The sequence below is a fragment of the Nuphar pumila genome, chromosome 9 (genome assembly GCF_984573655.1).
Source record: "Nuphar pumila chromosome 9, dmNupPumi1.hap1.1, whole genome shotgun sequence".
NCBI classification, from domain to species: domain Eukaryota; kingdom Viridiplantae; phylum Streptophyta; class Magnoliopsida; order Nymphaeales; family Nymphaeaceae; genus Nuphar; species Nuphar pumila.
Genome location: NC_143257.1, coordinates 115,259,662 through 115,283,128, shown reverse-complemented (window position 1 = coordinate 115,283,128; position 23,467 = coordinate 115,259,662). Strand labels below are relative to the sequence as shown.

The 23,467-nt window shown below is 35.9% G+C and overlaps 1 protein-coding gene across 1 annotated transcript; it reads right to left on the bottom strand.

The window, feature by feature from the left end:
- Positions 1-672: 672 nt before the first annotated feature.
- LOC149828961 (ras-related protein RGP1) lies at positions 673-23,357 on the bottom strand. Its single transcript, XM_090017826.1, has 2 exons — positions 22,876-23,357; positions 673-1,297 (listed from the first exon to the last, which is right to left on the bottom strand). The coding sequence occupies exons 1-2, from the start codon at positions 23,100-23,102 to the stop codon at positions 850-852; spliced, it is 675 nt and encodes a 224-aa protein (XP_089873952.1). The 5' UTR covers positions 23,103-23,357; the 3' UTR covers positions 673-849.
- Between the last annotated feature and the right edge of the window lie 110 nt (positions 23,358-23,467).

Here is a 23,467-nt window from a genome sequence, read left to right as displayed (position 1 = left end):
ACTTTCTCAAAGTGAAACAGTTGTGATTATGATTGCCAAATATAACTGTTTTTCTCTGATTTGCCTTGAATCATGTGAAAGTTGGTTACAAGGTTGACCTTATAACCAACATTCTCATCTTAAACTTTCCCACGTGTGACCAATGTTGCCAGTATTGGTCGATACAGCAGAAAATCGATAAGATACTAACGTCAATAAGTTATTTTTTAATAAATATAAAAAATGTTTAAAATTATTTTTTAAATATTATTTTAATGGTTTTAATGTGTCACGTTCTAATTAACATGAAATATTGTTTAATTATTTTTTAGCCGATTCAAAATGATTCACTTGAGAATCGGTATCGGCCGACCTGAATCGTTGGCCGATACTGACAACATTCCGTGACCAAAATAAACATGTACGGAAGCAAGAAGCTGCATGAATCTAGAGGCAAGTTTCTGTTGGTACCTTAAAGCTCCATTTTTAGTGCCCCATATTGTGTTACAACTGCATGTGTGTGTGTGTGTGTGTGTGCCAGCGTGTGTGCAAGCCTATGTGAAACCCAACTTGTAGGATCTCCAAAGGGATGGTTCCAGATCTCTATTAATCAGTATGCTTTACTATTATATTAATTCAAAAACTTCAGCACTTTTCACTTGTATTTAGCACTACTTAAAGGTGGAGAACAGATCAATAAATATTTCTCATTTCATTAAGAGCAGCAGTAAGAAAAAAAATATAAATTGGGGATGTTTTTATATGAACCATACCAAAATGGAGAAAAAAAAAAGAAACAAACAAACAAAAATGATTGGAAATTTGCATATTGCATGTGAGAATTGATTGGAGCTCCTCTTTCAGTAAAGCCTAGGCTGACATACAGCAACTTTGCTTTTTGACATCAGCTGGCTCCTGACCAGGAACTATGATTTTGGTTCCTTTGAGCAATGAAGCATTGCCACCCCCCTCAGCATCTTCATTGGCTACAAGTGATTTTTTGCTAATGATCCGGTAGATCTCTGTCAACACGGTTAAGAATGCTGTTTCCACATTGATGGCCTCCAAAGCCGAGGTCTCCATGAAGAAGAGGTTCTCTCTCTCTGCAAATTCCTTTGCGTCCTCTGTAGGGACTGCACGTAGGCTTCCCAGATCACACTTGTTTCCAATCAGCATGATCACAATGTTTTTGTCAGCATGGCCTCGTAGCTCTTCGAGCCACCTCGCCACATGGTCAAAAGATTGGCGCTTTGTCATGTCATAGACTAGCATGGCTCCGACTGCACCTCTGTAATAAGCACTTGTAACAGCTCGGTACCTGCAGATCAGTAATGGCCCTCAAAACTAAAGAAATGATGGACAGGAAGGTATTGCACACACAAATTAGAAAAAAAAAGCCCATGCTCAGAGACTGGCCATTGCCTTCTTTGACAACAGCCACACATCGTTGGTCCAGCAGATGAATTTAATTTATCCAAATGTTGACAGAGATTAATTGACTAAATGGTTGATTATTGCATCGTTAGTTAAGCGCATCGAGGTTGATTGCACACGTATTTTAGTTTCAGTTAATTATATGACAAAATGGTTCCAACAGGATATGCCTTTGTCACACAAATGGAAGTCAGGATGCCAATCATGTGATCAAACGACTGTTACCAATGAAAGAAACAAAAACAAGAAATTACAGGCATTAGTTATGAGGATGGCAACATATAAACGTTGGATACTTCATGATGCTTTGGTTTACAAAAATCCCGAGAATTGCAATGTAGAGTTCAAAGGTGCCACTCAAGTAAGCTTTAGAAAATAAAGCGGAGAAGATGGTTCTTCAAGCAAGAAATGAAGAGCTTGATTCATAACTACAAAGCTCATTCTCAGGCTTTTCTCAGCAAAGGGAAAAACTCACGAGATTTTAAAAAGTTTGCTTTTTAAGGAAGCAAAAATAAAAAGAAATAAAATCTATCAAATAAAGACAAACAATTGAAAACACAAGAATTTTTTTTTAAAAATAACAAAAGCGAAAAAGAGCTATTGAATTGCAATGCATAGAAAATAGCTAATAGTTTCAATTATCGTGAATTTATTGAGAATTTCATGTTTTACCACAAGAATTTCTATTTCTCTTGACATTTGTTAATTCCTGAAGATTCAACATAGCAACAGGGAATCAGTTAAAGGTAACATATCCGAAGGTAATGCATATGAAGCCAATACCTCACCGATATTTAGCTCATCAGTCGGAATAGTTCTCTCCTATTACTCTCCCTTTTTATATGTTCATGGCCAGGAGCCCAGGATCAAAGCGCTTTTAAATGCAGATTATATTATGCATGAAAAGGAATTGACCAGTTGCTTGAGAAGGTGGAATGCAATTAATGCAAGAACATAAGTGATAATGAAAGGAAGTACAAAGGAGAAGGATAAAATGGCCATAAAAACAACAGGAATCACCACAGTAGGTGCTATATCAATTTTGATGACCATCTTCAGAATATAAACACCACTTTCTCTTCTCCAACAATAATCTTTCAACAACTTTTGTTCATGCCAGTGTTTTCAAGTTAACATCCAGGTAGTTCATCCTAGATTTTAGATTTTAGAGAATTTAATAATATGGTAGGTTTGTCCACATCTTTGTTTATATTAGCAACAAAACTACCATTTATAGCTCACCCAGAAGATGACAAATCCTGCCATATTTTCCTGGTTGGTCTTAGTTTGATTTGCCCATTCCTTACTGTATCTATAGACAGCTCTCTAAGACACTCTATAGCAAATTAGCAATCTTACATATTTTTTTTCCTAGGGAATATTTGGAGGATCTGAAGATAGAAAGCATTTGTTATTTATGTCTATAAAGAGGAAAACATCTCTACATCAAACATGCATATCCATGCACTACTACATATGCTCTTCCTCCTCTATTAAAAGAGGGAAAAAAAAACTCAATAGTACTTGGTGACTTGGCATTATCAACTTTGATCACTTCCTCATATCCTATCATCTTCAATTAGATATCATTTTCCTTGTGGCCTTATCAAAGGTCTTGAAGAAGTTTTTTATGAGAACTTACAGATATCCAGACATCGAGTTCTCCCTTTAGATTCAAAGTGTTCAGCCAAATGTTTGGTTGGAAGTTCAAAGTTCAAATACTATTTTGTTCCCAAACATGATAAGTTTTGGATTTGTACAGCAAGCTCAGTCTTGGAAGCACATAAACATCAATTTTAACTAACAAAAAGCATGAATAATTTTGTTAAATTCAACTTATCAACAATAAAACAATGCGCTTCGAAATGAAATTCATGATAAAAAAGCACCACTCATCCACAGTTCAGAACTTTGTCATTTTGATCTAAGCACTTAAACATGTGGGCTTTTAGAAACATGTAAGGCAGCAATCACCAAAAGTCATGTACTAACACAAACCCTTAAGTGTGTTTCTGACATGTTCTTTAAAAATCATATTCAATTTTTTTGGATAAACAAATATATCCAATCCACTTTGCAATAATCATTGAACTTTTACAAAAAGAAAAGTGGTAAATCCCCATCAACCAAAAAGTAACATACATGGCTGTGATCAAAAGGGAGACAACTTGTAGATTTATGGAGTAGAAAAATTTCCTACTGGATCCACAAGAAGGGCAGGTTGGCATGGCACAGTTGTTTTCCAAGATGGTTGAAAGTGTGCAACTGGGTTACATGCAAGTATGTTTGCAGGTGTATTGTAAACGTAAAACTCCACCATAAGAAATGTGGAAAGTTTAAAATATTCATAAAAACATACAATGTATCAATACATCATATTGTGCGCATGCATGTGACAGCACAAGGAAGCAACCTCAGTTGTCAAAAGCTGCATCTAGGCTCTGCCTAGGAGGGCTAGGCGTAGGGCCACTACCTAGGCTTATGGGTCTAGGCAGTAGGGCCCTGTTTTTCGACCTAGGTTGCCTAGGCAGTGCCTAAGTTGTCCTCACCTAGGTCAAAAGGACATAGTTGTCATGCATTTTTTTTGTCTCCTTTTTCTTTTTTTTTTTCTTTTTCTTTTTCCTCCCTCCAAGCTTTCTTTTTCTGTTCCCAACTTTTCTTTTTCTTTTGTTTTTTACCTTCTTATTTTCTTCTCTTTTTCTTCTTCCTCCTTTTTTCACCCCTCCGGCTTCTCTTTTTCTTCCTCTTCTTTATTTTTCCTTTTTTCTTTTTCTTCCTCCTCTCGCCTCTCCACTCTCTTCTTTTTTTTCTTTCATTCTTTTTCCCCCCTTTTATCTATTTTTTCTTCTTTTTTAATTTTTTTTGTTTACATGAATGCATGTGTTTTTGACACACACACACACATATAAAATCTGTTATTTCAGTTATCTCTCTCTCTCTCTCTATATATATATATATATATGTGTGTGTGTGTGTGTGTGTGTGTGTGTGTGAAAAAGGGGTTCATACTATCCCCTTTTTCTTTACGTCACCGTTAAGACCCTCCAAATATCAAAGTTTTAAGTGTCTTATGCACAAATTTGAACCATTAGATGTGTTTATCAATAATTATTTATTGAGAAATACGCCTTGTTTCAATTTTATTTGATGTAAAAAATGTGAACATTTTAACATAAAATTTTAGTAAGATATCAACCGATGATTTTTTTTACCTCTTTAAAATACACATCTAAGCATAAAGATGCTTAATCAATTACATGTTCTCCATTCAACAACAATCATAAACACATCTAACAGTTCAGATCGAATATAAAACATCTAAAAACTATGACTTTTGGAGGGTCCTAACAGTGACCTAACAAAACAAAGGCAGGATAATCTCTATTCTCTTTCTCTTTCTCTCTCTCTCTCCCTCTCCACACACACACACACACACATATATATATATATATATAGTAATCAGATGGTGTGCCTTAAGTTTTGGTGTATGTTCAATATTATGGAATTTCATGATTTTTTTTGACATGTTACACTGAATTACACACTTTATCCATAGTTACAATCATATGTTTGTTACCTATGTCACATGGGTGCGGGTGCGACACAGGTGCGGCGCAATTTCAAAAATTTTGGACACGGAGACTCGGCTATATATATATTAAAAAAAAAAAAAAATATATATATATATATATATATATATATATATATATATATATAAGACTCGGTCAAAGTTATGCCCATTAGGGGACAGGTGATGAGTTGTGAAGGCATTCTGTACACTTTCTTCATACAGGAATAATTCACTTTTGGGCACTTTCTTCATACACTGTAATAATTCACTTTCTTCATACAGGAAAAAACCACAAAAACTTGAGTTGTGCCCATTCTGTACTTAAAACTTGAAAGTGTATAGGTTTTTTAGTTGTGATGGGTTTTTTTCCTTACAGCTGTAGGCCAGAAAATTTTAAAAAAAAAATTCAATTTTTTTTTTTCCAAAAAATGGACCAAAATGACCTTGGGTGCGTTGACCACACCCAGGGTCGGGTTGACCGAGTCCGAGCCGCACCCGTGTCGGTGCGTGTCGACGCGGGTGCGGCGACCTTGGAGCCGAGTCCGTGTGACATAGTTTGTTACTAAATTTAACTATTTATTGTAATATTTTTGTTTTTCTTGATGTTTTATTTTTTGGTCCTGCCTAGGCCCCAACTAATCCTTTTAGGTGTCTTCCACCTAGGCTCCGACTAGCGCTTTTGACATCTAAGGAAACAACCAACAACTGTAAAATATGTAATAACACAATGTAATCGTATGTAATTCTTTTTAGTCTTTTTACTTTATGTAACTTGGTTAGAAACTAGTTAGGTTAGTTTATTTCCTTTTTTATTTTGGACTTTTGTAGACCATACTTTTTGACCAAAGTCAAAAAGCAAAAAGCCTTAAATAGAGCCGTTGGGAGTCCAACGACTCCCTCTAAGGCTCAAGTTCTTGTATTATAAATAAGGGGTTATTCCCCTTTGTAATGTATGCTTTTTGTAGGGTGCGTCACCCATTCAATATTTATAATTTTTCTTTCTCTCTCCTGTATACCCTTCTTTGGGTATTATTGTATGAACCCTTGTGGTTCTTGTGTGTGATCCTTTTTGGTATTTTGGTTGAAGCTATTTTGAGTTTCGTTTGATGAAGATTCAAGAACTCATCTTCTTACATGGTATCAGAGCTCGGTTGTGATCAAACAACTCTTATCGGCACATCGGGAAGCATGCCATTCAAAGGTTGAGAAGAATAATGATATTCTTTGAAGTTGTGTTCTTGCAAAAGTTTGGAGGATCACTTGTACTCACGATCCGTAGTGGAGTACATTATTTTTCCTCTATTCCTCTACTCATTTTCTCCCTCTTCTTTGTCTTTTTCCAACCTTGTAAAATGGATGACAATGATAATGTCACCACTAAACCCATTAAACTTAACGATTCAAACTATGTTACATGGGCTTTAATTATGAATCACCTTATATGGGAAAAGGGGTTGCGGGGATTAGTGGATGAGGCCGATTTGAAACCTAAGCTAATCCTTACAAAGGTTGAAGGAAATACTTTTTACGGAAGTTGAAAAAACCAAAGCCATTACCACTTATGAGAAAAAATGGAAAGAATGGAGAATGAGACATACCAAGATTATGTCTTGAGTCATAAGTAGTGTTGACATAAAAAAATGTTCAAGTCTTGCAAATTTTGAACATGCCAATGATGCTTGGGACCAGAGTTACCGAAAACGCCTATAGAATAGAGGAAAAGCGCTTCCCCGGGACGCGCTTCGGAAGCACGAAACGCAGCACTTCCGAAACGCGAGGGAAAGCGCAGGTTCAATTGAGGAAGTGCGTCCCCCCTTTAAAGGGAAGTGCGTACCCCTTTAAAGGGGAATGCGATTCCCTTTAAAGAGGGACGCACTTCCTATTAAAGAGGTATGCATCCCCCTTTAAAGGGGGATGCGTACCCCGATAAAGGGAGACACGTACCTCTTTAAAGGGGTACGCGTACCCCTTTAAAGGGGGACGCTATTGTGGAAAGGATGAATTTGCCCTTAACTTTTTTTTTTACACATGAATATGTTTTTTACTGAGGATAAAATGGGTATTTTACAAAACCCGTGAAAAAATAAAATCGAAAGGGGCTTAGGGTTTGGTTTTTTCACGCGTATCTTCCGACTCCTCCCTCTCTCTCTCTCTCTCTCTCTCTCTCTCTCTCTCTCTCTCTCTCGTTTTCGGCGATCTCCGAGTTCTGGCGACCTCAAAAAATTCCGGTGGCCTCCACCGACTTCCGACAATGAAGATGTTCAGGACCTTCAGGTACGCTATCTTCTCTTACCCCCTCTCCCTCACGCTCTCTTACTCTCTCTATCTTGAATCTGGATCTGCTGGGTCCTTGGTGAAAAGGGGACGACAAGAAGCAAGGGTTGGTAACTTGGGTTGGAGGGCTCGACCAGTCCCAACACGAAGCAAGGGCACACTGGGCGTAGGGTGACCTCCGACCACAAAGATGCAAAGGGCTTGTGAGGAGTTGATGGCAGTTGGGTTTTGCCAGCTGCGAGCCCTAGGGAGAGGAGGACCTCTGACCACCTGTGCATGGCAAGTGGCTTGGGGGGGGGGGAGCAAATAGGGGTATAGCAAAAAAAAAAATTGGTGTGATAGGGGTTCGGGGCTAGCGTCCCCATTTTTTTTGTTGAGATAAAATAAAAAATGGCTACAATTATTAATAAAAATCTATTTCATATGGAATCGGAACTGGGCTAGGACTAAGCTTTTAATTTTTTTTTTAACTGGACCGGGAGGCAGGATTGGGCTACAGTGTAGTTCTGCCCCCCCCCCCCCCCCGCTCTGCCTATGACCAACGATGGGTTGGGGCTCACTAGAGGTTGAGATGGTGGTGTGTGAGGCGTGCGCGCCGAGGGGGGTGAACCAAGAGGGTGAGAAGAGAGGGAGAAGAAGAAAGCAAAGAGAGAGGGTAAAAAAAAACACAGAGAGTGGGGGTTATAGATGGTGGTGGGTGCCTTATTGTATGGGTTGGAACTTGGATCCAACCAACTGAGATTGGTTATAAATGGGGGTTAGAGTGGTTTGGGGTTGGATCCTTATGGGTCCAACCCAAACCGAGTAGGTGAGAGGATGGTTTGGTGGAGGCTTTTGCTTTGGGTTGGATTCTTATGGATCCAACCCAAACTAGGTATTTAAGAGGCATAGTGGGTTGGGTTGGGTCCAAACTCCAAATGATGTTTATTTTTTTGTTTTAGTAATTGGTAAATTATGAGAGTAATGATTTCATTGATTTGTGTTCTTCACTCTGCATCCTTTGCTGTTAATAATAGTTTGTTTTTTGTTTTAGGCTGATTCCATGTGGTGAAGCATAATTATTTTGACTCTTGAAATTTCAAAAGTTGAATTCTTTCCCTATTACATGGAGTTATTCACTCTAAATGATGACCACTACTTAGTTTTTTAGTGTGTCTAGATTTCTAGATTAGCAAAAATGTATTTGTAGAGCCATTTGAGTTTTCACTTTCTGTGTTTAGAATAAAAAATGACTTCAAATTAATTACTACAAGTTTTATGCTGAAGGTAACTTGTCCATGGGTAGTAAGAATTGGTACTTGATGTGCTGCATAATCGAGCTCTTTTGTTATCTACATTCTTTTTTATTGTCATCTATTTGTCCTTGTGAACTTGTCTTAATATAAAGACAACCATATACGTTTTAATGGTCTTAATCTATTGAGACTTGAGAGTTGAGAATCTGAAATGCATATTTTTATCTCAGATTACATTTACCTCACCCAATTCCCATTCAGTGTCAATTTGAATTTTGTCTTTCTTCATTGTGATGTTGTCTTTGTTTAACAATTTTTCATAAATGCAATCTTTTGAAAGAACTTCCTTTTTTTTTCTTTTTCTTTTTTTATTTTTGTCTGCTTCATCATAGTATATTATAGATAGATCTTTCATCTTTATGAATGATGCTTATTTAAAATTTTAAAGTGTTTTAGGTTGATTCATATACTTTTATGATGCAGGTATATTTGCCTGTTCTTTGCTTCATTAATGACCATCACAAGCTATGATCACGATAATTATGATGATGATGATTCTTTGTACAATTTGGAGCAAAAATCGTCTAGTGGTGTTGGGAAGGACAATGCAAGAAAGGGCAAGAGGTCTTCTGATAGTCCATATCAGTTTGAGGACAAAAATGAAAATTGTTTTGATAAGGAAGATGAAGAAGGAGATGACTTGGATGACTACTATTCTGAAGATGACCAAGATGATAAACCACCTAGCATACATAAAACAAGAGTGCTATGGCGCCATGTATTGAAACAAAAGAAGAGTGGGCAAGGAAAGCAAGGTGGAACCCAGGTTTTTATGTGCAGGCACTGCAAAAATATTTATCATGGGTCATATACTTGAGTTTTTGCACATCTTATGGGATCCCCAAAGGGACAAAGTATTGGGATTGCCTTTTATCCTGTAGTTGCAAAAAATGCAGAATTGGCGAAAAAAATTAAGAGGCAAGTTCGCCGAGTGAAGGTTTCATCAAGTGCATTTGAGTTGAGGAGATCAAGAATTGATAATCCGAAGAAGCCTATTAGTATGATTACATTATCTAGTGGAAGCTGAAAAACAGTTGATATTCGTGATACCTTTAAAAAGGTAGAAAAAGATGATGTAGATCACAAAATTATCAGATTTTTGTGTGCAAATGACATACCTTTCAATGTGCTTCGATCACCATATTGGGAAGAGATGATATCTGCAGTTAGTAAAGTGCCTGAATATAAACCCCCATCATATGAAAAAGCGCGAACAACGTTGCTTGACAGTGAGAAAGAGTGTGTTCACAGAGAGTTAAATGAATTTTGAGAAAAGTTTGAGGAGTTTGGAGTTTCCATTGTCTCAGACGGTTGAACAAATATTAAGAACAAACACTTGATAAATATACTTGCCTCAAACTGTTTTGGCTCGATGTTTTTATATGCAAGTGATTTTTCTAATATACAACAGTCAACTGTAAACATTGCCGAGTTTTTGAATACGAGATTTAGACTTGTGGGGCCTTCTAATGTAGTGCAAGTAATTACAGCCAATGCAACAAATTGTAAGTTAGCAGGTGAAGAATTAAAACAAACGTATAAGTATACTTTTTGGTCACCTTGTGTTGTGCACACACTTAATTTGATATTTAAAGATTTGGCACATGAGTTTCATTGGTTGGGAGAAACATATTTGCAGAGTAAAGAAATTGTGAAGTATATTACAAATCATTCAAAGGCACTAGCAATCTTTACAAGCAATGAAAAATTAGAGTTAATAAAGATTGCAAAAACAAGGTTTGCTTCACATTAAACTACTTTGAAGCGTTTGCTTGATGTGAGGGAGAGCTTGAGGTTCACAGTAATTTCAGATAGATGGAGCGAGCGGAAGCAGTCATGCACGAATGAAACTATGAAAAAAGGGTTGTTACAACAGAAACAACTGTTCTTGACGAAGAATATTGGGATTATATATGTTTAGCATTATTGATTACAAAACCCATATATAAGATGATTAAATTTTGTGATCAGGAAGGCCCTATAATTGGTGAAGTGTATGAAGGCATGGACAATATGTTGGGGGAAATCAAAGACAATCTAAAAGGACAACCAAATTTGTATGAAAAGATTCATAAGATTGTCTCAAATAGATGAGATAGAATGAATGTGCCTCTCCACAGTCTAGCCCACATGCTTACTCCAAAATATTACGAGTCAGAGTATCTCAAGATCCCAGCAGCAGGAGGAGTCAAACGAGTTTCTCCTGGTAAACATTTTATTCTATCTATTTAATAAAGTTTAAAGTTTAATGATTAAATTATTATTTTTATTCATTTGCATTTTTTTGTTATAGTTACTCAACATTTTTTTTTCAGAAAAGGATAATGATATCTTAGATGATGCAATGCTCGCGCTTGAAGTGATATCTGCTGGAAATGAAGAGCTCTCTACACTTTATAGGTCACAACTTGTGACTTTTGCATCAAGAAGTGAAATATTTAGCCGAAATGCAAGAAAAATAGATGCATTGAATTCTACAATGTCGGTGCTTAATTGGTGGTGTTTTTATGGTGGTGATGCACCTGAGTTGAGAGCATTAGCCATTAAGGTTGTATCTCAACCTATTAGCACATCTTCTGCAGAAAGAGTGTGGAGCACCTACAGTTACATTCACAATGTTAAAAGAAATAGGCTCAATGAAGATCGTGATGATACCTTGATGTATATTCATTCCAATCTTTGATTGATTAACAAGTATGATTAAATCATGTTGTACTTTTGTTTTGGTATTTTTTTTCTCTTTTTCTATCATTGATTATTTATTACCATTCATATTTTATATTCTTGTTATAAAAAGGTGCAACAATCGCTACAAAGAAGGACCTAGTAAAAAATGAGATATTAATCTAGAACTTCTTATTGTAGAAGAAAATACGTTGAGATTAGAGGACATGCGTTGGAGAGATTTGAATGATAGTGCACAACAATCAAACACTATTTCCAAATCCAAACATAAAGATGCACAACCAAGAGCTTCATTACCTCCAATAATCTTACGTACAAATGAAGTTGAAGAGAATACAAATCAATCCAACAGAGCTAGTAGAACTGCATATATACAAGAGCGACCATCAGTTCCTCATGGTTGGATTGATCGTTTCTTTAGCCGGAGACCTATGCAAGGTATGTTGATATTGTATTTTTTATATTTTAAATTATGGTTTTTGAATATTTTAATTTTTTAACGTATTCATTATAGGAAATGAAGGAAGGAGCAAAAGACATGATCGTGGAGGATAAGAAGCATGTGATGATGCAGAAAGTTCGCGATCTATTGTTGACTTGAAGGGGAAGAGAAATATGACAGATTAATGAACTCTTGAATTATTAATTATTTTTTTTTATGATGTAGTTGGAGTAGTCAAACTTAAAAACTTTTATGTTACTTTTTTGTCATGGTCTTGTAATATTTTTTTGGTATACTTTTATTTTGAATCTTGCATGATGAAGTGAAGTAGTGAATTATGTTAATTTTAAGTTTAGAGTTTAGAACTTTGTAGCTTATAATTTACAATTTAGAAATTTATAGCTTAAAAAATTAACCATATCTCTATATAATCTTTGAGTTTATTGATTTCTCATTTTCTATGTTGCAAAGATGACAAGATTTACAGCATCAAATAGCAAGTCATTTGATTCTTTCATTTAAAAATGTACGTTTTTTAATCAAATTTATTTATTTTCTTAATGCATTAGTTAGTGTTTGCACGCATTTGTTAAATGGCTGCAATAAGAATGTGAATTATGATCTTCTCCTGATGTATGACTTTTTTAATGCTTGACAATTGCAATATGATGCATTTATTAGATAATTACAACTTATATTATTAATTACCTATATACATGTTTTATTTTGTCAATGATGACATAAATCTTATTTTTTGATAAAATAAAAATATATAATTACATTTTCTCTTCCCTTTCAATTCTTATTCGCTTCCCTTTCGCTTCTCACTCGAATCCTATGTTGCTTCCTTCTTCGCTTCTTACGTCGCTTCCGGTTCGCTCCTTAGGTCGCTTTCGAGACGCTTCCTGGTTCGCTCCTAAGTCGTCCCGTGCTTCCCGCTTCCTAAAATTTTAGAAGTGCCTCGCTTCCCGTATCGCTTTCCGCTCCCACTTCCTCGACTGACAACTCTGCTTGGGACTATCCTAAGAGAATGTATTTTCTTAAAGATATTTCCCATATATGTAATTTACAAAACCAAGTTCGGAACATGGTTCAAGGGAACAAAACTATTAGAGAATACTACAATAGCTTGTCCGAATTATGAGAATAGTTAGCTCTTCTTGAACCAAAGTGGCATTGTGCACAAGACATTAAACTCCGCCAAAATCAAATTAATGTGGAACACTTTTTTCAATTTATTAATGGACTAAGATTAGAATTTGAATCTACCAAGTCCATTCTTCTTCATCGAGGGAATGTTCCCTCAATAGAAGACACAATAGAGGAGTTGAGCATGGAGGAAAATAGACTCAAGAATAGAATCATCAAAAGTGATAATGACTCGGTTCTAGCCGTATCTAGATCGTGAAATCATGTTCGTACCTACAAACCTCCAAATTATGGGAGGACAAATGATGAGAGAAATGGAAATGAATTTGAGAAAATGAAAGTGATTTGTTACTATTATCGAGAACCGGGACATATAAAAACCTATTGTTCAAAATTGAAGAAACCATATGAAAAGAAGGTTGCCTCTGTTGAACCTTCTCAAGAATCAAGTGAACCATCCATCGGAAGCATATTTTTGACTCAATTGATGAAAGCACTGCAACCTCTGCTTAAATGAGCATTTTCATCCACTAGAGCTATTGTATCTTCTGTGGGCATCTCTGATCCTGGTAAATCTCTTTGGCGCCTTGATTCATGTGCTTCATTTCATATGACACCAAACATTGATATGTTATCTAAATGTTATAACTTAAATGGATCAAATATTTTTACTGCTGATAGAACATCCCTTGAAATCAAGGGAGTAGGAAACTTTGAAAAGGATTTTCAAAACTCAAAAAGATTTTATATTTCACAAGTAAGATATATACCTAAGCTCAATCTAAATCTTTTATCTGTTTCACAAATGTCTAACCATGAATGTAATGTTTTCTTCTCCTCTCGTGGATGTCGAGTATATGATCACCAGTCAAGAAACTTGATTGGGGAAGGCCATAGAGAAGGATGCTTGTACTACATGAATTTCTTAGAAATTTCCAAGAAGACATTGTGTTGTAATGTTCAAAAGGTTGACTTAGATCTACAACACAAGAGACTTGGACACCCTAATGTATCCAAGCTTCAGTTTTTTCCAAAGATGATCTTTTTTGTAATTTTAAAACCTTTACATGTGAAAAATGTATTCTTGGAAAAATGAAAAGATTACCTTTTCAAGAAAGAACTTTTGTCTCTTCGCGACCATTTGAGTTAATACATTTGGATATATGGGTCCCGTACCTGTTATATCAAAAGGAGGTTTTATATATTATGTAATCTTTATAGATGATTTTACAAGGCATACTTGAATTTATTTTCTTAAACATAAATCTGAAGTTTTCTCACATTTTCAAATATTTCATAATATGGTCAAAAACCAATTTAAAAATGATATCTCAATTTTTCGCACTGATTCAAGGGAAGAGTTTTTATCAAAAGAATTTAAAGATTATTTGAACACACACAGTATTATACATAAAAAATCATATCCCTATACTCCTCAACAAAATGACCTAGCCGAAAAAAAACATAGACATATTATAAAAACAACAAGAATTTAAATTATTATACATCAAGTACCAAAAACCTTTTTGGGGTGAAGCCACTTTAACAACAGTTTATCTCATTAACAAAATGCCATCTTCGCTAAACAATATCTCTCCTGTGAAAAAACTTTTTAAACAAAATCCAGATTACTCTAAGTTGAGGGTTTTTGAGTGTAAATGTTTTGTTTTTACAGATAAAAATGATAAATTCTCCCCTTGTGCAATTCCTTGTGCCTTTTTAGGATACGCAAGTCACCCAAAAGGCTATAGATGTTTTGACCTTAAATCTGAAAAATTATATGTATCAAGAAATGTGTCTTTTCTAAAAAAAGAAAGTGTTTTTAGTGAAAAACCTATAGAAATAAATGAATACTCTTTTTTGTTGGACTTAGTTCCAAAGATTGATAAAGGTAATATTGATGAAAGTCACGACGACCAAAATGATCTGATAAGTACAAAACCAATTAGTAATGATCAAAGTTGTATTCAATATTTCAGGCGGGGAAATTTAGAGAAATCACGTGCTTTAGAAAAATATACTACAGAACATGAACAAATATCAACTAGAAAGTCATCTAGAGTGTCTAAAGTTCTGAGAAAGTTTGTGTCATATGAGTCATTTACACACAAAATATCAAGCCTACATTACCTTGATTAACTCCTACAAAGAGCCCTTCAACTATGTTGAAGCAAAAGGTCAGCCTCAATGGGCTAAAGCTATGACATCAAAATTAAAAGCCTTAGAAAAAGCAAATACCTGGACTATTCAGAATATTCCACCAGGCAAAAAGCCTATAGGATGTCGATGGGTATACAAAGTTAAAATCAAGAGTGATGGCACTCTTGAGCGATTTAAAGCTCGATTAGTTGCCAAAGGCTATTTCCAAGAATACAGAATAAACTATGAAGAGACTTTTGCCCCAGTTGCTAGAATGACTACAGTAAGGATCCTAACTCTTGCCTCTATAAAGAAATGACATATATACCAAATTGATGTCAAAAATGCATTTTTAAGTGGGAGCTTAGCCGAAGAAGTATACATGGACCCACTACCAGGCATCATCATTCCTGAAGGAAAAACCCTTCATATAAATAAGGCTTTGTATGGACTTAAGCAAGCCCCAAAAGCTTGGTATGATAAGTTTAGTCAAGTAATGTTTGATTTTGGTTTTCAATCTTGTCTTACTGACATAACTTTGTTTGTTAAGAATTCTGATGCAGGTATCATCATCATTCTCCTCTATGTAGACGACATGATTATCACTGAAAGTGATAAACAGAGAGTTGAAAATATTAAAAAGATTCTCAAAACACACTTTGAAATGAGTGATTTGAGTTTTCTAAAATTCTTTCTTGGAATAGAAGTTGCTTATTCTCCTAGAGGCTATTTATTAACTCAATCTAAATTTGCTTTAGATATTGTTGACAAGTCTGATATCTTAGATGAACGACAGGTTGACACTCCTGAAGTTGTAAATGTCAAAATGAAAATTAATGATGAAGAATCACTTAAAAATCTAACACCTTACAGACAACTTGTCGGGGCACTATCTTATCTTTTCATTACAAGACCTGACATTGTAACTGCAGTCCACACAACAAGCTAGTTTCAGCATGCTTCTACCACGGTTCATATGAGAGTTGTTTTACATGTTATTCGATACATTAAAACCTTCATTTTTAGAGGACTTTTTTTATTTGCTTCTTCCTCCTTACAATTAACTGCTTATACTGATGCAGATTGGGAAGGTGATTCCAATGATCGACACTCAACTACTGGTTTTTGTATGCTTTTAGGAGAATCATTGATTTCATAGAGGTGCAAGAAATAACAAAATGTCTCTCTCTCGTCAACTGAAGCCGAATACAAGGCAATGACTACAACCACTATGAAAGTAGTCGGGTTAAGGCGCTTGCTTCATGACATGGGTATTGAAAGCATAAAAGCAACAAAACTATGCTGTGACAACAAAAATTCTATCTATATTGCCAGCAACCGGATATTCCACGAACGCACCAAGCATATTGAGATAGATTGTCACTATAAACGAGAGGAATTTTTACATGGCACCTATGTCACAGGGATTCGGCTACTAGGGTGCCACACCTGCGTCGATGCGACGTGACGCGGGTGCAGGTGGGCACCGGGTGCGGTAAACCCGACCTTGGGTGCGGTCAACGCACCTAGGGTCATCTTGGTCCAATTTTTCGAACTTAAAAAAAAAATTGCCAAGAATTTTTTTTTTAATATATGTCACAGGGATTCTCCAATTAGGTGCCACACCGGCACCCGATGCGGTCAACCTGACCCTAGGTGCATTTATGTCCAACTTTTGGACTTTATATATATATATATATATATATATATATATATATATATATATATATATATATATATATATATATATATATATATATATATTTTTTGCCGCACTCTCGCACCTGAGTTTTTTGGAAGCGTCGCATCCCTGCACCCGCACACGCACCCATGTGACATAGCATGTCACCATTGATCTTCCTTATGTTTCTTCAGAATACCAGTTGGCAAATTTCTTCACCAAGCCTCTCGCTGCTCCTCGATTTCACTTTCTCTTAAACAAGCTTTCGGTTATCCAACTATAAGTTTGAGGGAGAGTGTTAAAATATGTAATAACACAATGTAATCTCATGTAATTCTTTTTAGTCTTTTTACTTCAAGTTATGTAACTTAGTTAGAAACTAGGTGGGTTAGTTTATTTCTTTTTTTATTTTGGACTTTTGTAGACCCTACTTTTCGACCAAAGTCAAAAAGTAAAAAGCCTTAGAGAGTCGTAGAGCCATTGGGAGTCCAACGACTCCCTCTAGGGCCCAAGTTCTTGTATTATAAATAAAGGGTTGTTCCCCTTTGTAATGTATGCTTTTTGTAGGGTGTTTCACCCATTCAATATATATAATTTTTCTTTTTCTCTCGTGTATACCCTTCTTTGGGTATTATTGTATGAACCCTTGTGGTTCTTGTGTGTGATCCTTTTTGGTATTTTGGTTGAAGCTATTTTGAGCTTCGTTTGGTGAATATTCAAGAACCTATGTCACATGGGTGCGGGTGCGGGTGTGGGTGCGACACGGGTGCGGCGCAATTTCAAAAATTTTGGACACGGGGACTCGGCTATATATATATTAAAAAAAAAAAAAAAAATATATATATATATATATATATATATATATATATATATATATATATATATATATATATATATATATATAAGACTCAGTCAAAGTTGTGTCCATTAGGGGACAGGTGATGAGTTGTGAAGGCATTCTGTACACTTTCTTCATACAGGAATAATTCACTTTTGGGCACTTTCTTCATACACTGTAATAATTCACTTTCTTCGTACAGGAAAAAACCACAAAAACTTGAGTTGTGCCCATTCTGTACTTAAAACTTGAAAGTGTACAGGTTTTTTAGTTGTGATGGGTTTTTTTCCTTACGGCTGTAGCCCAGAAAATAAAAAAAAAAAAATCAAAAAAAATTTTTTTTTTTCCAAAAAATGGACCAAAATGACCCTGGGTGCGTTGACCACACCCAGGGTCGGGTTGACCGAGTCCGAGCCGCACCCGTGTCGGTGCGTGTCGACGCGGGTGCGGCGACCTTGGGGCCGAGTCCGTGTGACATAGTCAAGAACTCTTCTTACAGCATCAACATCCAGATGTACTACTTTGCAATAATCATTGAACTTTTACAAAAAGAAAAGTGGTGAATCCCCATCAATCAAAAAGTAACATACATGGTTGTGATCAAAAGGGAGACACAACTTGTAGATTTATGGAGTAGAAAAATTTTCTGCTGGATCTAGATAACACAAGGGCAGGTTGGCATGGCACAGTTGTTTTCTAAGATGGTTGAAAGTGTGCAACTGGGTTACATGCAAGTATGTTTGTAGGTGTATTGTAAACCTAAAACTCCACTATATAAGAAATGTGGAAAGTTTAAACTATTCATAAAAACATACAATGTATCAATGCATCATATCGTGTGCATGCATGTGACAGCACAAAGAAGCAACCTCAGTTGTCAAAAGCTGCAGCTAGGCTCTGCCTAGGCGGGCTAGGCGCAGAGCTACTACCTAGGCTTATGGGTCTAGGCAGTAGGGCCCTTTTTTTCGACGTAGGTTGCCTAGGCAGTGCCTAAGCTGTCCTCACCTAGGTTACAAGGACACAGTTGTCATGCTTTTTTTTTGTCAACTTTCTCTTTTTTTTCCTTTTTCTTCTTCCTCCCTCCAAGCTTTCTTTTTCTGTTCCCAACTTTTCTTCTTCTTTTTTACCTTCTTATTTATTTCTTTTTTTCTTCTTCCCTCTTTTCACCCCTCTTCTTCCTCTTCCACTTCTTTATTTTAACTTCTTTTTTTCTTCTTATTTTTCTTTTCTTTTTCTTCCTCCTCTCCCCTTTCCACTCTCTTCTTCTTTTCTTTCTTTTTCTTCCTTTTTATCTATTTTTTTAAAAATTTTCTTTTTACATGTATGCATGTGTTTTTGACACACATATAAAATCTGTTTTTTCAGTTATCTATATATCTATCTATCTCCCTCCCTCTCTCTCTCTCTATATATATATATACATATATATATATATACATATATATATATATATATATGTGTGTGTGTGTGTGTGTGTGTGTGTGTGTGTGTGAAAAAGGAGTTCATACTATTCCCTTTTTCTTTACGTCACCATTAAGACCCTCCAAATATCAAAGTTTTAGGTGTTTCATGCTCAATTTGAACCATTAGATGTGTTTATCAATACTTATTTATTGAGAAATAAGCTTTGTTTTGAATTTGATTTGATGTAAAAAGTGTAAACATTTTATCATGAAATTTTAGTAAGATATCAACCGATGATTTTTTTTACCTCTTTAAAATACACATCTGAGCATAAAGATGCTTAATCAATTACATGTTTTTCATTCAACAACAATTATAAACACATCTAACGGTTCAGATCGAGTATAAAACATCTAAAAACTATGACTTTTGAAGGATCCTAACAGTGACCTAACGAAACAAGGGCAGCATAATCCCCATTCTCTCTCTCTCTCTCTCTCCTATATAAATATATAAAGAGAGAGAGAGAGTAATCAAATGGTGTGACTTAAGTTTTGGTGTATGTTCAATATTATGCAATTTCATGAATTTTTTTGACATGTTACACTGAATTACACACTTCATCCATAGTTACAATCATATGTTTGTTACTAAATTTAACTATTTATTGTAATATTTTTGTTTTTCTTGATGTTTTATTTTTTTGGTCCTGCCTAGGCCCCGACTAATCCTTTTAGGTGTCTTCCACCTAGGCTCCGACTAGAGCTTGTGACATTTAAGGAAACAACCAGCATCAACATCCAGATGTACCATTGTCAACACAAGTGCATTGCACATTTTAAAGTGTTTAAACTGCCATTGTTACATTGATCTAGATCATAGAATGAGCAGCAATATAGACCTCTCTATTGTAGAACATGGTTCCAAGAAATTATCCACTCAATTGAGAACAAGGTCACAAAACTGGTCCATAAATTGAACCATTTGGGTAGACAGTTAGTTCAAATCCCCCCAACCATTGGGTCAATCTGGACCAACATAAGTGAATGAGCTGTGAGTGAATGAGGCAATAACTGCTATCTGTACTATTATCTCTATTCAATATGCTCTTTATGAATGTGGCATTAGCCAGAGAATTCAAAGTATCAGAACCACCAGACTGCAATGGTTGCAGGTTTTCATGCCAGCGCTTGAGTATGAGGCAATCATTTTTTCAAATTTCAAAAGGGGAAAATTTTCCTGGGAGCTCAGCAATTTTTAAAGAAGAAAAGTTCAATAAATGAAAGGAAGACAAGGAAGTTTCAACATTCTCTGCAATAATATGATATTTAAAAGATTATTAAACTTTTTATACATCATAGACTTAAAAAAAAAGTCACTTAAATTTGAATTTTCTGGGTCACAATACTGCAAAACTGCAAACGGTTGATATCTATAGAATTGTTATAGAATATCTTTATACATACATACATATGAAGTGTGTGTAAGAAAAATGGTAGGAATTTCTATATAGAGAACACCTTAATAACAAAAGAATGTTGTCATGAGTTGCATGACTCAAATGAAGCCATGGAGGTGATTTGGTGAATCAAAGATTTATAAAGAAATGGTTATATTACTACTTTCATGGTTATTTTGCGAGTAAATAATAACCGAAAAGCATAGATCAAATATAAGTAACTGAAAAGGAAAACATGCTCACATTTCTCATGGCTTGACATCCATCTTAACTAGTTCACCAGCGTATTAAACTGTGTGGTAAAACAGTTCAAACGGTTTTCTCTAAACAAAGGGGCTTAGCAAAGAGGACCAAATTTATAACCCTGTTCGTAGTTTACCCATTCAATAAGCCAGTCTGGTCCCATTGTGTTAAACCTTAAAGATAGGCCATATAGACTGTTTCTCAACAACTATCCCCCTCATTAAATTGTCTGATTCTTCATCTTTAATTTAGCTCCCCTTTCTTTGCCAATCTACAAACTACGTCACATGGATACGATGCCAGAACAAGGTACAATGTGGATACGCTCGGTACAACACAGGAAACAAGGACACAGTCATACACAATGTAAAGCAATAAAACGTAAATACCCTCTCAAGTGCAAACTTTAGAACATCAATTATGAATCAATATAATTAAAAACATCAAATAATAAATCTAAATTGAAATTATGTAATTGATGACAATTTTAAAAGAAAACATATGCAAGTGAATACAAAATATGTAATCAAGATCATAAAATAAAACAGATAAAGTTAATGACACAATGTTGATTGTGTTTGACATCGGTTTGATTGTATTCTGGTATGCCCAAGTCACGTATTGTATTGACATGGGATACACATGCTAAGTGAAAAGGTGTCCATGTAACATGGTCTACAAATTTACAATCCATCAGATGATGGACAGGTTTAATATAGGATCTTTATTAGCAGTCACTCCATATTAAGATAATTATGAAATTTAATAACCCAACGAGTACACCAATTTGCTGATTTGATCAAGTAATACCTAATCGAGTAACTGACATTAATGGTTCTCTAAATGATAAATGACCAGTAGCCCTGATTCACATTAGATCCAAATACAGGAAGGGAGAAATTGAAGCCACCTTCCTTCCTGATGCTTGTTTGAATTATCAAGTATGAAAATTGCATCAACAAGATCGTGTCAATATCTTCTTTTCAGTTTGTTGATCAAAGTGCCATGGTAGCAAAAAGATATCAGACCTACATCAAAGCCTCATCTCACACTACTTCCACAATCACAGATATTGGAGTTACCTTCCTACTTCAATAAATCCCAACAGAGTTCTCCTGTGTATTATCAGTTTTAAAACATTTATTGCACTACCCAACAAACTGAACTCCAAGAAATAACTTATCTTACACTGATTGCTTAGAAGAGAAACTCAATGCAACAGTTTTTGCAATCAGGCACCTTTCTGAACTACCTCCCTCAGAAAACAGCATCCAAAGACATCGTTAGGTTGGACCGTACAAGTCGGGCACAGTTAATCCTTGAAGCATCCACTCTCAAAATCACAAAACAACACAAATAAGGGCATCATATCATACAAACCAAAACATTTATTCATCTAGCAATAGTAATAACCATAACCATAACCATAACCATCATCAACATCAACATCAACATCAACATCAACATCAACATCAACATCAACATCACGATGCATCTGAATTGATGTGGTTAAATACACATCGAAATTTCAAGCTAAGACCTAATGAATTCGAAAGATCATACCAGTTGCATACTGAATGACGAAAATTATACTGTGGAGCCAGTGATATCAGATCTTCCTTTGCCTTTCAACCATTTTCTCAAACGATCAATATGCATCAGAATCGCTTTTAAAAGCCAAACAAACTCCGAAGATTACATCAATTTCCGATCTCACAACGAAAATCATATTATAAAATCGGATTTTTTTTCCTTTTCTCATGACACCTTATCTTGGGTTAAGCAGGCCTCGTAACAAACAAACAAAAAAGGTGTCATAACACTAGAAATGAATTCAGATCCTAATTCCCAATTACATAACAAAAATTACATCGTAAAATCGTAATCTTTCCTTCTTTTGTGATACCATAGCATGGATTAGGCACGTTTCGTAACAAGACGAAAGACAGATTCACGATTTCCATACCACTAAAAACGAACTTAGATCCCAATTCGAAGCCGTGGAGTAATTAAATAGCAGGGCTTAACAAAACAAATTAAAAACTGGAATTCAAATTCAATAAAAGAGAGAGAGAGAGAGAGAGAGCCGAAAGTAATTCAACATTACCACTCATGAAGATCAACAAAATGTTGAACCCATGAACTGAACAAGAACAAAAGCCAAAACAAATAAAGAAAGCACAAGAGAAAAGAACATTAGACAGATAAAATGGGCTCACGCCAAAGAGAGAGAGAGAGAGAGAGAGAGAGAGAGAGAGAGAGAGAGAGAGAGAGAGAGAGACCTCTCCTGGCCAGCGGTATCCCAAATCTGGGCCTTGACAGTCTTGTGATCGATGGTGAGAGTCCTGGTCTGGAACTCGACGCCGATCGTGGCCTTCGAGTCGAGGCTGAACTCGTTCCTGGAGAACCGGGCGAGCAGCTGAGACTTCCCCACCGCCGAGTCCCCGATCAGCACCACCTTGAACACGTAGTCGATCTTCTGGTTGAACTCCCCGTACAGGTTCGACATCTCTCTCTCTCTCTCTCAAGAAGAAAGAAAGGAAGGAAGGGAAAAAGAAAACCCCAGAAATCCTATTCCTATTCCTTTTTTTTCCAAGATCACACCGAATTCTTCTTCTCTCGCCCAAAGAAAGATCTGAAGACCGCTCCCTTCAGATCGAGGAAAGTGTGAGCTCGGATCCCTCCCGTCGAGCTCGTTGGGGGGTTTCTCTCTCTCCCTTTTCCATGGAATTGTTTTCCGCTTTCTTTCTTTTGGGGGTGTGGGGAAAAGATCGGAGAATCAGAAAGTTTGGAAAGGGGCAGAGTCAAAATAGATGTTTGGGGAGCACGATGGCGACGATACGTGGGGAATCCAATCCACCTGAGAGAACGAGA